General features: G+C 39.5%; 1 protein-coding gene across 5 annotated transcripts in view; it reads left to right on the forward strand.

The window, feature by feature from the left end:
• Nucleotides 1–17410, forward strand: part of OSBPL6 (oxysterol binding protein like 6) — a 90332-nt gene that overhangs the window by 32313 nt on the left and 40609 nt on the right. For 2 of the 5 annotated variants that reach the window (XM_024732905.1, XM_024732902.1), the window contains exons 5-9: nucleotides 804–917; nucleotides 1034–1204; nucleotides 3767–3899; nucleotides 10305–10408; nucleotides 10972–11064. In XM_024732905.1, the coding sequence (XP_024588673.1) occupies nucleotides 804–917; nucleotides 1034–1204; nucleotides 3767–3899; nucleotides 10305–10408; nucleotides 10972–11064 (615 nt within the window). Of the gene's footprint in view, nucleotides 1–803; nucleotides 918–1033; nucleotides 1205–3766; nucleotides 3900–10304; nucleotides 10409–10971; nucleotides 11065–15487; nucleotides 15563–17410 lie in introns of all 5 variants that reach the window. The other 3 variants (XM_024732907.1, XM_024732903.1, XM_024732904.1) reach the window with 2 other exon arrangements.

Raw genomic sequence — 17410 nt, forward strand, 5'->3', positions numbered from 1 at the left:
CTAATAAAAATCACCCTTTCTGTCTTAGAGAGAAAACCCAAGTAGGCTTTTTTCCTGCATCTCTCAATAAACTATGCTATATGGGCTTTTTTTGAGGTTTAAAGCAACATTTGTTCTTGCTGAAGTCTTTTTAAGACCTATCTTATGAACTTCATTTCTGTTTCATACATTCTTTTATCTTGGGCATCCCAACTCTAAAATTATTTGAAATTATTTTTCTTTAATATAAAAAGTCATTGTTTGTATGCAAAACTGGAAAATGCTCTCCTTCTTATCATTGTATATAGGATAAGTAACAGAGGGCTCAGATTTCAGTTCTGTCCCCAGCTCCTTCATTGAATCAGCTGTGTGTCCTTGACCAGATGAGGGCAGCCAGAAGGAAAAGCTGGCTGCTCCGTGCCCTCTGTACTAGCTGCCCAATTTTGCCCCAGCAGCAGTCTTCTAGCTGATTACTTGGGAATCTTCTGGGTTGTAGGTCAGAGATTGACCATAGTTATTTTAGGAACCAGAAAAGGTATCTTTTTTAGTATATAAACTGTGCAATCTAGAATTATGAAGTTATGCCAAAAACAGGAATGAGATGAATAGTCTTACTTATTGAAATTGGTATGAAGTCACTGCAACTTCAGCTGTCCTCAGATTCAGGACCTTAACTTCAGAACCTTAGCCATTTCCTCTTTGTAGAGGTGGTGTGATGTTCCATCTCCTATAGATAAGTTAAAGATTACATTAAGCTCACTTCAGTACAAAAGCACATCAAATCACATGTCCTTCCAGCCTTTTTACCAGTCTTTTGATTTCAGATTCAAAAAGGAAAGGTCCATGGAAGCATCGATGTCGGACTCTCTGTCATGTCAATTAAAAAGAAAGCTCGGAGAATAGACCTTGACACAGAAGAACATATCTATCATTTGAAGGTAAAATTGCCTTTCAACAGTTTCTCTGCCAATATCTGGGGAAATCACTTGCCTATATCAGTGGTAAACAGGAGATTGGTTTCACCATTACCTACTCCTCTTGTTTATTGTTTTAGGTGAAATCCCAGGACTGGTTTGATGCATGGGTCTCCAAACTGCGCCATCATCGATTGTATCGGCAGAATGAAATTGTGAGATCACCACGAGATGCTAGTTTTCACATATTTCCTTCAACCTCCACAGCTGAATCCTCACCAGCTGCTAATGTTTCTGTTGTGGATGGAAAGGTATGACTTTGTTATATGAAAGTCAGCCCAGAAATTGCTTGGAAAATTATGCAAACATGTTAACTGTGTCTCATTTTACAAACCAGAAAGAGAAGGTTTGCTTTGTAAACTAACCCTCAGAAGACAATAGTGATATTTACCATCAAAGTTAATTACAAGTATAGATTAGGTGGAAATGTGGACCAAGAGAATTAAGTTTTCCTTTCTATGAATGGAGTACATCTAAATTGTATGTGGCTTTGTGGGAATATTAAGAAGTAGAGTGAACATTTGGTTAATCAGCACCTAGAAATTGATGTCTTCCTGGGTGGTAATAAGAAGACCACAAAGTTTTTTAAGTGAAACTTGTTTTTTGCCTTGAGCTGTAATATATACATGACCGTGAGAGAGACCAGTGAATTTCCCCATGAGGTTAACGCAAGTGGGCTAGAGATTGTGACAGTAATATAATATATTTGAATATAATATATTTGAATGACTAGGCACTGTGTTTAAGCATTGGACATTCATTAATCTCTAGTCTTAAATATACCCAAAGCTCAGAGACAGTAAAGAATTTTTCCAGAAGTTAAATAGACATTAAACAGCTAAGCCAAGATCAAAATCTTCATCTTTGTTTCCAAAATCAGTGCCTTTTTCATTATACCAGGTACCAGATTAAGGAAGGCTAAAGCTATTCTTTCGGCTGTATTAAGAGTTCTTTTTCTGTGTTGCTGAAAAGCTAGAGGTGTTGCCTGTTAAAAACCAAGGTTAAGACAATAGACAGGGAGACAGCTATTTCTGCCTTTGCCTCAATAATTAAGTTTTCTGAACCATAGCCACATTGCACCGCCCAGGGGTCTTCCGGTTTCTCACTTGGCACCTGATATTGAGAATAGAGACATCTGTGAATTAACTAGCTGCCACAAGGAGTTGAGTTCAAATGTGTTTCAGCGAAGATTCTGCTTTTCTCTGTTTTCCTACATAGGGATATATGGAATAACATATCCAAGTTTCCTCTGCAAAGCATTGAAAAACCTCATGGAGTAACTGCAAGACTCATCAAATCAGATTAAATGAAACACAGCTGTATTTAAGTTTTGGCTATTTTGATGGAAATTACTTACCTAATTTTTGTTAAATCCCGTAAATTGTATTTCACAAGGCTCTCAAACCTTATTTCATTATGGAATATCTCTCTCCTAGGAACAGGGTATTGGGTTAACCCTAGTACTAACTGCTTCTGAAATCAAAGGAAATGAACCAGTAGGTCAGGGTTATTAGGAAGTAGGGCACTTAGTGAATGACCCAACACAAGATGTGCAAGATAGTCCCCAAGTTTCTCTGGGCCTCCTGTGTTCTCATCACAGAATAGAATGAATCCCAGAGTTAGTCCAAATTAAACAAGAAATGTATCCCAGATGGATATTTAAAAAATATAAATGTTTGACCCTTTGGTTCTTCCAGCTTCTGCCTGTGTCTTTGGCACAGAGTGTTGATAAAAGACATATTATTTTCATCCCTTGTGTTATTTATTAAATAACTTGGGTGACATCTGAGAATGGAGAACTGAAACCAGATCCTCCCCACTGTTTGCCTTGGAATAAGAAAGCTCTTCAACTCTGGTTTTCATAGATCTGTTGCTCTAGCTACAAATGACATACCTCTGAGATCTAACTCAGTGAAAGATTTCTGTTACATTTATCAAAATGCAGTAAAGAGTGAAAAGAGCTTTTTATCACTTTGCTTGAATTCTAAGCATCAAATTATGAGACTCTCGAATGTTAATTGGTTTGTGGCCCTGTGAGGGTAATAAATAAGTCTGGGTTTGCTAAGTATGTGCGTCCTTCACTTCATAATGATTTAGAAGAGACGCAATCAGTTGTAACTGAATATTAAAGTCAAATATGGAGTTTTAAAGTTGTTTCAGCTTTGGGGGAAATAAGTTTCTGCTTTTTTCACAGTGTTTACTGTACTCACTTTGGTATCTACATACTTCATACAACTTTTATTTCACATAAAATCCCTTTAATGGAAAGTCTATCAGCTATAGATAATAATAACTTGCCAAGACTGCCATTTTATATGTTACAGTTTTCAATATGCATTCACAGCATGACAAGGTTGCTTGCTGGTGGGTAATGTATTTAAGAATCACAGGTAGCTGATGAGACCATGAGTTGATCATAAGTGTACAGAGAGCTTTCGGAAAGGAAAGGCCTTCACTCATGAGTGGAGTACTGCAACAAGGACACTGTATCAGCTGTAACTTACTGAGTAATGCAAAACTATTGAAAATTTGAGTTGGCGTGTCCTTGCAAGTATGAGATATAACATACTTGAATGTTGTCCCCTTTGTTTATTGGTGGAGATGGCAGCTTAACGAGTGTCGTGTCATTATTGCTTAGAAATTTTGGCTCTACTGAGCTCATACCACATTTAGCCAAGAGGCTTCTTCCATATTTTGAGCATGCCTTTTTGTTCCTCTCTTTTTTAATGTCGCTTTGAGTATACTTGTGTTCTTTTTAGTAACTTAAATGTACTATTTCTGCCTAACCATACGCGTTTTTTTATTCATCGTAGGCGCAGCCAAACAGCTTTCCATGGCAGTCCCCTTTACCATGCGGTAGCAGCCTCCCTGCAACCTGCACCACCGGGCAGAGCAAAGTGGCAGCCTGGCTACAAGACTCGGAAGAAATGGACAGGTGTGCAGAAGGTTAGTTCTTGCCCATTGTGGGCTCTCAGGATGAGCCAAAGAAACAGACGCAAAAGGGGCAAATTATGGGTGCTGTACCTTTCACCCCCCAAGCCCCCTGATTGCCTCCAGCTTTTTTTTTTTTTTCTTATTTTTATATCCCAGATCTCCTCTTTGTCATGTCTTGGGCTTCTTACCTGTCCGTTCTCCTGCGCCCTCACAACTCCTGAATCTGGTTTTTCCCTTACCCGTACTCCCACCCACTTCAACCCTCTCACTTCATTGCGTTAGCAGTTCCCTCTGGCTTCGTTAGCCTCCCACACCCCGGACCCTGGGGGCGATCACCCAGCTGAGTGCTGCCTTGGGAGCACCCTCCAGCCTCGCTGCTGACAGTCTACTAGGTCACTTACACAGCTGCCTTCTCTGCTGCTCCATCTGGCCCACGGAACAATGTATGTTTCCCAACAACCAACAATAAACAGCAAAATTATACTGATCTTAGATCCACAGTTACCTGGTAGTGGTGTTCCACTATGGATCAGTTATTAAATACTCCGAGCTAATACATGATTCTTCACTGTACCATCTCTCAGCCTCTTAATCTGCAGAAACTTTCTCCTTCCTTGAAATGAGCCTTAGCACGTTGGTCCAAACTGGATCCACAGACCATTTCCAGTCTGTGAGACAGCTTTCATTTGACCTTCAAAAATGAACAAAACAAAACAACACAGAAACAACATAACAAGTATTTAATACATCTAAATTGATTTAATTTTTAAATTATCTTGAGGTGATGTTGGGCCTAACTTTTTTGATATTAAATTTTTTTCTTTTATGAAGTTATGGTGAAAGGAGATGTTACGTTATTTTATGTCCTCAGAAAAATTGAGATTTGGCAACCTGTGTTCACGCCCCAACCAATTCTTTTTTTTTTTTTTTCTTTACACATGTGTGAACTCAAAGTCTGCAGCATTTTTATTAGCCCTCTCCACATTCCAAACTTAATCTTTATGTGAAAATATGACTTTAAGGGGGATGTTATATTCATAAAGTGTGTCCAGCTAACATTCCATTAAAAGGGTTTTACTTGAGTATATTCACAAAACACACAGACATTACTTTGCCTTTATGAACTTCAGGTTGGGGAAGAAGCTGACCTCACTGTCCTAGACACTGCAGGCTTGCCTCTGCGGCGGTTCTAGACAGTCAGCCTCTCCTCTAATTTCTGCCACTTTGCACACACTTGTGGAGTTTAACGTGGCCACCGACATTGCTGAAAAGATTGAGACTGTCTACTGGGACAAAGTCCATTCATGTGACAAAAATAAATTGACATTGACCTTGATGCCAAGAAGCCCCTGGCTGGTGGGGGGATGTCTTTGTCTCCCTGTATGCTTCAGATACTCTGTGGCCCATCCCTGTGCCCTCTCTCCAGTCTCGGGGGTGACCCTGCTTCCCCCCATCCTGATCTCTCTACCTGTGTCCTCATCCTGCCATTCTGTTCTCCTTCAGGATTTAGTGTAGTAATGATCTCCTGTCTTGAGAACAACCTCAGCCTTTCCCACTTCAGTCATTCCTGCCCATAGACTTCAGCTTCTCTCCCATAATTTGACTTTGCCCTTTTTGCTCTATAGAAGAAGCATTCTTGGCAGCAGGACACCATCTGCTTTCTGCTTTGTTCTCAAGCCTCATCCTCTGACCCGCCCTGCAAGACCTTCTTTAATGAGCCTCCTCTTTTAGGCCCCATGAAGTTTTCCTTTTTTTCCAACTGCTTCTTCTCTGTTTCATTGGGATTCTCCTCTGGCCAACCTTGGTTGCAGGGATGATCAAGATACAGTATTCTGCTTTTAGCTTCAATAATAGTAACTATAGCTTGTTGAGTGCTCATATGGGCCAGGCACTGAACTAAGCACTTTACATATGTGGTATTTTATAGATTTTCACAATAGTACCAAGCAGGAATTTTGAACCATATTTTTATAGGTAGAGAAACTACAGCTCAGAGAGGTGAAGTAACTTGTCCAAGTTACACAGCAAGTACTTGACAGAGCTGAAGGGCTAACCCAGGCCAACTTGATCCTAATGACTGTGCTCTGTGCTTTGGAGATGACAGGCATGCTTCTAGTTTCAACTGCAGTCTCTGGGCTTTTTTTGTTGTTGTTGTTTTGGGGGTTTTTTGCTGTACGCGGGCCTCTCACTGTTGTGGCCTCTCCCGTTGCAGAGCACAGGCTCCGGACGCGCAGGCTCAGTGGCCATGGCTCACGGGCCCAGCCACTCCGCAGCATGTGGGATCTTTCCGGACTGGGGCACGAACCCGCGTCCCCTGCATTGGCAGGTGGGCTCCCAACCACTGCGCCACCAGGGACGCCTTGCAGTCTCTGTTTTGGTGATGGAGTGGTGGTAGTGGCGGCAGCTGATAGGTATGGGGTGCCGCAGGCACTGTTCTAGGTGTTTTAAGTGCGTCAACTCATTTAATCCTCTCAACTCCACTTTACTCCACTAGATGAGAAAACTTAGGTACAGAGAAGTTAACTCACTTGGACCCAGTTCACACAGCTAGTAATGGTGGAGCTGGGATTCAAACTCAGGCAGTCTGACTCCAGAGCATGTGCTCTTAATCACTGCACCATATTTCTCTTAACAGGGCTGAAAACTCTCTTTAAATTTCAGACCTCTTTATCCATCCCTTGCTACATTCCCACCCCCTCCCTTGCTGTGGACTCTCTCTGTCTGTACACTCGGTCACGCCTTCTCCTCAGCCTGTCTAAGACCAAATTCTCTGTCTCCTCTGTGGAAATGGTCCCAGTTCCTGGGCTCCCCTGTTTTTGTCAGTGCTGCTCTCATAACCACTCCTGAAACCTCTGTCATCTCTGACTCACCCACCCTGTTCATCCAGCTGAAACTGAGTTCTGTTATTTCTTTGCAAACTTCCCCCATCTCCCCTCCCCCTCATCTACCCTTCCTCTGGAATTCCATTTCTGCTGTCCTAACTCAGGCTCACCCTTTGCCCAGTCTCTGACTGGTACCTGCACCCTCAGTCTCTTGCTCTGTGGCTCCGTCGCTCTCAGAGGCTCCTGGGAAATTACTGTGTTTGGACATGTTTGCATCCAGTGCCAGCACTTAGCAGCCATTATCCCATTGCCCTTGGCTATGAGACGTAGGTATTGCTACTATCCCCACTTCACAGATGAGGAAAGTGAAATGCACAGAGATTAAGGAGCCTTCCCAAGACTACACAGCTGCCCCGATAGAGGGGCTGGAACTCCAGCCAACCCACATTTGACTAATCCCAAAGCCATTCTTTGTTCACTACATATAATAGTCCCTCAAGACCACTATTTCATAAAATAACTTTTTGCAAAAATCTCTTCAGGTGGTTCTCCGTGAGCTCTTGGGCTTTAGTCCAAACTACTTAGCCCAGGGTTTAACATCCAGCTTTCAGCTTTCTGGCCCTGCCTACCCTTTCAACCTTGCCTTCCATAGGCCTAATTAAACTTATTTGCTATTTCCTGAACGTGCTTGCATGTTCCTGCCTCTGTGCCTTTGCACGGGCTGTCTTCCCAACCTGCAGTGCCCTCTCTGCCCTCCTCCACCTTCCTGTTTTGCTAAGCCTTTTTATCAATCCTCCAGACCCACAAAAGGTTTTACTGTCTCTTATAAGTCTGCCCTGACGACCTCAAACCACAGTAACTGTCCCTTTCCTGAACTACCACAGCACTTTTTTTTGGGGGGGTGGTCTATTTTGATCATTTCATAGCATCGCAATATTGAGGTTGGTTGCATTTCAGAAGTTCATCAAGTAACATCTTCTTGAACCCATAACATAGCACATTTATAGTTCCAGTACTTAAAGAGGTTAGCTATTCATAGGTCTGGACTTCCGTCAGTCCAGATCTCAAGTATGTAAGGGAATTTCTTGGCGCTTGGAGAGCATTTTTTCCCATAGAAACAAAATATTAAATTAGTTTTTCTCTTTTTTTTGCGGTACGTGGGTTTCTCACCGCTGTGGCCTCTCCCGCTGCGGAGCAAAGGCTCCGGCGCGCAGACTCAGGGGCCATGGCTCACAGGCCCAGCCACTCCACGGCATGTGGGATCCTCCCGAACCGGGGCACGAACCCGTGTCCCCTGCATCGGCAGGCGGACTCTCAGCCACTGCGCCACCAGGGAAGCCCCATAAATTAGTATTTTATATGCCATCCTTATGTACCAGTATATGCCATCACTAAAATGGTATGTAATAGTTCAACATGCAGATTCTTTATTGTGTACATTTTCTTTAAACCAGAATGTAAATTCCATGAATCTTATTTTATTGCTATATTCCCTGTGCTTAGAACTGTGCTGGGTGCATAGTGTCTTCCAAGTCAGTGATTCCTAAATGAAATAGTAAATGGATAACTTTGGATATACCTTAATTTATTTAACTATTCTGCAATTGGATGTTTCTTTTTATTTTTTTTAATTAAATTTTATTTTGGAATATAGTTGATTTACAATGCTGTGTTAGTTTCAGGCGTACAGCAAAATGATTCAGTTATACATATACATATATCTATTCTTTTTTCAGATTCTTTTCCCATGTAGGTTATTACAGAATATTGAGTAGAGTTCTTTTCAGAACAAGGTAGGGAAGAGGAGAAAGTAAGTAAACTGCTAGATATTTAAGTTTTAAATTTTTTTACTGTTATAAACTGTCTCAACAGTCCTTTCTTGGCATAATATTTCCTTTTTCCCAGATTCTAAAATTAGATCTAATTTAATGAAATTCTAGAGATTTCTTTTTAAAGGTATTTTTCTTGTCTTGGGCAAGTCCTTATAATCCTTACATACAACCAGACACTTAAGCAAGGAGCAAAATTCTGCCAGGGTTTCATTTCGTCCATGATAGAAGTGTCAAGGAATGGTGTGCTTGTTCCAAGTTAAGGCCCTAGAAGAATGGTTACACATAGTGCAGTTAATACTCCATAAAGACCATTTCTGGTTTTCATAGAATTTTCTCACCTCCCATCTCAGTTGCTACTTTCATTAGGAAGGTAAGAGAGTAAATAGTACTGTCACCACTTGACAGGTAAGAAAACTGCAGCTGAGAAGTGTAAAGTAAATCAACGTCTCCCGACCCTTAGTTTTGGATCCTTTTGCCTTGAATCGAGTTCATTCACCAAGTTCTCTTTCCATTCTGTTAGAAAGGATTTTAAGCCCCATTTCTATATCTCTACGCTACTTACATACACCATTTGTGTAGAGTAATCACAGTTATTTAGGAGAATTAATGTAATATTTACTGGATAGAAGCTTTAATGGATAGGTAGTGTTAGATAACGTCCGTACCAGCATGGTGCTTGTGATGTCGTTTTGTTCTTTAAAAGGCAAGTTAAAATATAGGTCTCTTGGGCTTCCCTGGTGGCGCAGTGGTTGAGAGTCTGCTTGCCGATGCAGGGGACACGGGTTCGTGCCCTGTTCCGGGAAGATCCCACATGCCGCGGAGCGGCTGGGCCCGTGAGCCATGGCCGCTGAGCCTGTGCGTCCGGAGCCTGTGCTCCGCAATGGGAGAGGCCACAACAGTTAGAGGCCCGTGTACCAAAAAAAAAAAAGAAAATAGATCTCTTCTAGCCAACTCCTTTCTGCTCTTCCCTCTAACCCCTGCCTTCTTTCTTTGTACTAATTTTCTCCCTCATTCCTTCCCGTTTATCTTCGTTATTTCCTACCCTTCCAAGTCACTCACTTTATTTTCTTCGTGGGGCGCGTGGGAGGTGTACAATGGTGCTGCCTCCCCTGAAATGGGGAGGAGGTGGTGGAAGGGTCCTAGCCCCCTCAGTACTCTCTTCCGTCACCTGCGTTGGGTGATTTCCTTTCTTGAGGAATTTAAAGGCCACTGATGGCCAAGAGTTCCCTGGAAGAACCACAGCAGCACTTGAACAGCTCACCTAGGGCTCCACCCTAGGGCAGATGCTGCTGAGAGATGGGACCTGGGTGGGACCTGGCCCCCGATGTATTGCTGCTGCCCTGCTCTCTGTAGAGTGTGCAGAGATTCTGAGTCCTATATGAAGACCTTCAGAGCAGGTAGACACATTCCTAACAACAGAACTGTACAACTGCTGAAGTTCCCTTGAGTGTGCTTCTGATGTGACGAAGCCCACCTCAGCAGGAAAATGAGCGCACCCAATTTCACTGGGATTTTAATGGCTTTCTACACTAATAACTGTTCATTTGTAAGAGTGGGTTTTGAGGTCATCCAATAAATAATCAGCGGTTGTATGGTTCTAAACCAGAGACCAGTTCTGTTTTCTTTCATTTGCCAGTATCATCATTCTATAGACATAGATCTGCCTCATCGTATTTGCCATAATTTGGATAGAGTGCCTTTTATTATCATCACCACCACTCCCTGCCCAGTTGTAACATATTTTAATTTCTGATTTGTATTAGACCTTGCACACTGCCAGTCAAACCTTGTGGAACTTAGCAAACTCCTGCAGAATTTGGAAATACTTCAGAGAACTCAGTCAGCACCTAACTTTACTGACATGCAGGTAAACATTTTACTGCTGTTGGTCAAAGGACCTTAAGATATTCACTCAGAATTTTTACTGGATTGTTCTATGAATATACAAGGTAACATTTAAAGGGAAATAACTACAATAAGGATTGGTTTATATTCTGGAGTTATTCTTAATACTTTTGAATCTTGGTGTCATTGTGTTAAGATGTATGTTTTGAAATGTTTTACATTTAAATACAAACTAACTGGAAGAAGTAAATATCTGAATCATTCTTTCATTTTTGTGTTGCATTAGAAATGATAGTTATGAAGACATAACTTAGATACTCTCAGAATTATTACTGTCTTTTCGTGTAGCAAAAACGCTAATCCTGTTTTCATTTGGTGTAGCAGAAAAATATGTTTTATGGTTAAGTTTTTATCTCTGCTTCTAATGCCCACTGTGCATCAGATATACCTTTATCTCCTGGCTGGTTTGCTTTAGGTGTCTAACAATGATTCTGTACTAACTTGCTGTGCTCTCTTTGTCTATACCTGTATCATCTGTGTTAACTTAATAATGCTTTGTTGCTTTTAACTATTTGTGTAATGTAGGCTAACTGTGTAGATATTTCAAAGAAAGACAAGCGGGTCACAAGACGATGGAGAACAAAAAGTGTCAGCAAAGATACAAAAATACAACTGCAGGTACAGACTTTACTTTTCCTTCATTTATACTTATATATATATTTTAAAATATTAGTCTGTATATATCAATTCATAGAAGTTGAAAAGTTTAAAGCAGCTTTTAACTGCTTTAAAGCTAGTGCTTTTCAGACTGAGTTATATTATCTAAAGTAGTGAGAAATCTATTCTTATTCTGGCATAAGTAAAAAGAATTTAAGGCTAAAATTATGTAATATGGCTGTAAAGTGGCATTTTCATCCTCAATTATGGCCTTGGAACCATTAAAACATATTTTAACAAAAAGTCACCTTAAATATCTAGACTGAAAATCAAATGGGTTGTAATGAAAATTCACTTATATATACTAGATCTTAAAAGAGGCTTTTATGTGTTAATGCTGTCCAAACTTGTATCTATCAATAAATGAGATGAGGTCTGCAATAGGTTAGAAAGTAACAAACCTGGGTTCTAATCTAATCACTGTGATTTCCTGGCAGTATAATCTCATGCATTTCTGTTAAAGTTTCGGGGCTTCCATTAACTCCTGGGTAAAGTGATCGAGTTTACTTGATGATCTCTGAATTTCTTTTCAACTCTAAAATTCTATGATTCTACAAAAATATTATTGGCCATCAACATTCACTTTTAAAATTTGAACTAAAGTCTTCATGGCTTGTGATAAATATACTTGAAATTCATTGTAAATAAGTTATTTAGTTGAAATGAATAGTTCAAAATTTTTAAAGTAAGATCCTTTTATGTCATTGCATTGCAATGATACAAAATATAGCAAATGCCTAAAATCTCTTACGTCAAAATTCATGTTACTTTCAGAGCTTTAAGCTTGAATTTCTGCTACTCCAATTCTAGCTATATATTATAAAGGACTCTTGCCCTGCACAATCAAAATTAGACTTATGATTTTGTTTTCCTTTTTATTGCACTATAAATCAATCTATATTCTAACACAGAGGTAAAAGGGACTGCTTTTTAGAATTCTTCAGTCTTTTAAATAAGTACAATAATTCTTCCTTAATTCTAGTTTTATTGATAACATTCTTTGTGTTTTAATTCTGAATGTATGAATAACAAACTCTTTGTTGCTTTGCTTGCTAATCTGATATATTTGAAAATAAATTTTCACAAGCACTAATGATCGGTGTTTTTTTTTGTTAGAATGTCCACATTCTGTGAACACAATTTTTTGTGGTCTTTTGTTCAGTATGTTTCTGTGCGTTTTCTCTTCTTTTCAGAAAATTAATACTATAGAGGCAAATGTGCCAAATGACTTCACAAGAAAATTGCCTAAAATTGCTTTTGAGCATATGATTGTCTAGTTTTGTGGTGGTCGTTTTTTGTTGTTTTTTAAACATGGTATCTATGGTTATCATAGCCAGGAAAAAATAACCTTAATTATAAATAAAATAATTGAAGAAGACCAGCATCATCATAAGAACATATACATTTGTGGATAGATAGCATTTCAATCTTGTTTTTATAAGGTATCCCACTGAACAAATTCCCATTCACAGCTGTGGTCTGCAATAGGTTGGTTCTCAACGTGCATGAGTGCAATGCCGCTGGCTGTCCTACTGTGGTTACGAGGCCCACCATGGCCCTCATATCACTCAGTGTTTTCTGGAGGAAACAGAGTGTAATTCTGAATAGCCCTCCTATTCACAGGCTGTGCTTTTCAATGTGTGGAGAGCTTATGGAGATTTTTTTCTGAGTCATCAAAAGAAGTTGTTCAAAAAGCCGGACAATATTCTCCATTTCATATTCCTGTCACATTTTGGGGTGGTTTGTTCTTAAATTTTCATTTATGCTCTTTTGCCTTGTTTCTGTTTTGCCAAAGAGTAACAAAATGGCCCTTGTGATTCTAGTTTAATTATTTTGGGGGGAAATTGAAACCATCTCATCCCATACTCAGAGAAAACGTTAAACTTTCGAAAGTAGATTTAGTTCCAACTCCAGTGGAAATAAATAGACTGAGAGGTGGTGGTAAGCTATTAATCATTCCAAGAGAAACCTCACTTCCACTTGATCTGGTAAAACAAAGGATCGTAGGGTGAATGCTGCAGAATTTAGTACCATCCCTAGACATTTCCTGCTCACCCAAACCGACAGGCCTTCCCGGATCCCTCAGATGCTCATTCTCTATCACTGGGAAGTTACTTGGAAGTTTCCTCACCATGCACACCTGACTGGGGAATCTTAAAATCAGCCAGGGATGACTATGACCAATATGAATGTCATTACTCATCAGTATTTTACCTACAGAAAGTCATAGCATTTATTTTTACTGTAGTGGATTAAACATATCCACCACTTTCTCCCACCCTAATACACAGGTTTTTCCCTCCTGTTTTAAATGTTTCTTGACCATTAGAATCCCATCTCATGATACCAGGTATTTGTTTTGAGCCCTTAATCATCCCACTACTTGAACCACTTTCTTCATTGTTGTGGCCAACTTGAGAGATTTTTTTGTTGCGAGTGGCTCATTTTTCATCCCCTCTATCATCTGGAACTTCTAGTCCCCCAGACATTTATGCAGGAACCTAGACTGCCTGGTGGTGGTGGTGGTTATTGTTCCTGCTATTGTTGTTATGGATCTTGTTTAACTGAAGTTTGTATGCAGCGTTCTGTAGTAGTTGTAATTTTTGAAATAATTATAAAATAAATCATTTTAAAAATTGACCTTAGGAAAGTAAAAATGAAGAACATGTTATACTGGATGTTTGACTGCTTATTCTTAGGTAAGTTAGATTGTGCTATTGATGTGAATGTGAATGTTAAAATTTGGACCATATTTCTCCTTGAAGCCACTGGGAAGCTAGCTCAAGAATCCATTGTGTAATTCACTGGAGGCAATAGTTGTCCTAGACGTCTCTGTGGAATTACCTGTTAGAAAAAATACTTCCTGTGTCCCAAAGCTCAAATTTCTCATTCTCATAAAAATCTCAGTATCATCATCATGCAGTAAAACAGTTTGGTTGTGTTTTAAATGAGGTGGAGGAGGGCAAGAAGAGAATGATTTTATAAGGGTTGTTGTAGAAGAGATTGCTGTTACATTTCCTGTGTTGCTAATAGCATGCATTAAATACTAGATCCGTAGATATTGCAGAGAATAAGGAACAGTAGGAGGGATGGGGTGGCAGATAAATGATCTGATGTCATTCATGTGCAGCTATCCTAGATCTCACAGATGCTCAAATTACACTGAAGAGTAAAAATATATTCTTTCTCCTTTTTTTTTTTTAATTACAGTAGGCATAAAGGAATTTTGTATAGGAAATGTTTTGTCTAGAGCAGATTATGTGTGTGTGTTTGTGTTTAATAAACATATACGTACACAGAAGATTTATGGCGATTGAGAGAAATGTGAATATAATTTGGAAAATTAAAGAGAATTGGAGATATAAGAATTTAAAATATTTTTCTGTTATTCCAAAAAGACTTACACAGCCATGCTGGTTTTTTTCTCAGTCTGACTGTTAGGTGACTCTGAGAACATTTCAGCTAATTGGAACTGAATTTATTGCTCACAACCTTGAAGAGTCAGGGTCTGTCAAATGCAGCAAAGTTGAGTTGATTAGAAGGCAGTGTTATTACCCTTTATCGTGTCCACCAAAAAGAGAAGAAAGAAAAGAAAGAAGGAAAGAAAGCAAGCTGTAAGATTCTTCTACTGGTTTATGCATAGTTGCACATCACTAAATGAAGCCTATACTTTCAGATTTTCATAGCCGATTTTTATAGGTGTTATCCCAGCACACTGAGGACGTTGAGATTACTTTCCTATATTATGGGGACTGGCTTCCTCCTTGGAAAATTTTTCAACCCGAAAATCAATATAATTCTTAATATTGAATCCCAGAGACCTTTATAGTAGGAGAAAACATAGGGAGTTGAGGATTCCTGGTATCCTTCCCCTTACTTTTTCCTCCCAGCAAGAAACAAAAAATTCTTCCTGACCAACAGGAGGCTCTCATTACAACCTGTTTGCTTTAGCCTTTGCACATTATTTATTTAGTCACTTTTCCCTGAACTCATTTTTTTTTTTTTTTTTTTTGCTTCAATCTACTGAATGCCTTTTGGCTTCGTAGAACATGACATTGCATGAATAAAACAAGACGTACATTTATTTTACCTTGAAATCGTAAGCTCTTCATCACTTCATAACTTTCCATCTCCTTTTGGGGTAGGGGTTATATTCAGCAAATAGATTTAAGTGTTTGGGTGTTCTACCATGAGAACAATAAACTTTTCTCACAGTATGAATGCCCCTCCAAGCTATTTTCAATGCTAAGATTTTAGCAAAAGTCAACTTTCAGTTAAAAATTCTCCCTCTCCCTTGTCTGATTATCTTTCATCCTCCCATATCCTGTCTTCTCCCTCCCCCATCCCATGTTTTCTCCTCCCTCCTCTTCTCATTCACTGTCAGGAAGGGCCATCTTCGAAGGGCCAGTTCAGCACAACTCGGCGCCGGCAGAGGCTAGCAGCAGCAGTGGCTACAACAGTGAGTGGATTTCAATCTCAAGTGGATGTTTCATGAGAATGAGAAACTGTGTACTAGTGTCACCCTGCCCCACGTTCCAATGGTGCCACTCGTGTGCGATGGCATCAAGCACAGCCCTCTCCTGTGTTGGCGGAGTTCTCGCATGTTCTCCGGCTGTCTTTGCACTGCCGGCCTCGCACACAGGTGTTTGGGTTTGCAGTGGAAAACTATCATGGGATCCAGATCTCTACTTCTACTCTCAGTGTGAGAAACAGTTTAAATTCAAGGATGCAAAACGGAGTGTGTGGGCGATTTCCTGAAACGGTGTGGGTTTGGGGGTTTTTTCTTTTTGGTTTTTTATTTGTTTTTTTTTGCCATACTGATATTGGAACCGTTGCTAACTGATTTCTGTTTTTCTAAGAAAAGCCATGTTACTACAGACATAAATTGTGCTTTTTTGGTAGTAATGTGACTTTGAAAAGGATGTGAGAATAAAGAAATGAGAGGGTAAGAAAAGGTGAATTTTGATATCATCTCTCAGCAGCTACCCAAACTTACACTTAGCAAAGGAAAGTTGTTTTCTGGAAAGAATATTGAGCTGGAAATCAGAAAATATAGTGTGGAAAGGAGAGAACCACAGAGTTAAGTGGTGTTTAATTCACATCTAGATGTTGGTTTTGCTTTTTTTTTTTAAAGAGAAGATAGGGTGGATGTTAGGAGGATAGAGGGAGTATTGAGATATATAAGGCAAATAACTTAAACTTGAATAGAAGGTGCTTAGAATAGTGAACTGCCACGTGGAATATAAAATAGAATATGTAAACCAAGAACCTTATGCTGGATAAAAATAAATCATAATATTTGTTTAATCATGACATCCTATCAACTTTTATATACAGAATACTGAGTTCATGGCAAACATTAATTTTTTGGCTATTACGTAAGATTTCCTGAATTATCATAGTGTTGGCTCTTGCTGCTGGTGGAATGTATTTTAAGACTAGAATTGCTGAAAAATATGAAAAGAAAAACAATATGAAAAGATTTTGGTTGCACTGTAGGAGAATGGATACTGGTGTATGGATTGTTGGTTTTCTACTTTATAACTCATGACTGACTCTTGATTTATATCTGGGTACTCAGCTGGTTTGTTTGAGAGACAGAAATAATTTTGATTATGAAATGAACAAGTGACATGGAATTTATTACGGACTGACTCTTTTTTTTTTGCGGTACACGGGCCTCTCACTGTTGTGGCCTCTACCGTTGCGGAGCACAGGCTCCGGACGCGCAGGCTCAACGGCCATGGCTCACGGGCCCAGCTGCTCCGTGGCATGTGGGATCTTCCCGGACCGGGGCACGAACCCGTGTCTCCTGCATCGGCAGGCGGACTCTCAACCACTGCGCCACCAGGGAAGCCCCAGGGACTGACTCTTAAACTCACAGTTTTGTGAACACTTGAACAAACAAATTTTTGAAATTGATTTCATGGTTAATGTCTATCTGATGCACGTATTCAAATACGATGAAAAAAGTGTCTGATACTGACATGGTAACAGATTCTGACAATAAATCCATGTAAAGTCAATTTTTAAATTCTTAAATGTAACCTTTCATTTACAAAATTCAGAAATCCAAATGATTATTAGAGAGAGAACAATCTCTCAGTATGGAAAGGGAGGGTCAGTCATTTTATGAAAATACAAATGTTTCCTTAAATAATGTACTTCTAAGATGGCATGCAGGGAAGTGATTGTGTTTCTACTGTGTTCATTTTTTGATTGCAGATACATATAGTGAATATAATAAAGCTGAGATTAGAACCTATTTGAATAGGTTGATTTTTTTTTTTTTTTTTTTTTTTTTTTT

Source organism: Neophocaena asiaeorientalis, unplaced genomic scaffold (assembly GCF_003031525.2).
Source record: "Neophocaena asiaeorientalis asiaeorientalis breed wild unplaced genomic scaffold, Neophocaena_asiaeorientalis_V1.1 scaffold96, whole genome shotgun sequence".
NCBI lineage: Eukaryota > Metazoa > Chordata > Mammalia > Artiodactyla > Phocoenidae > Neophocaena > Neophocaena asiaeorientalis.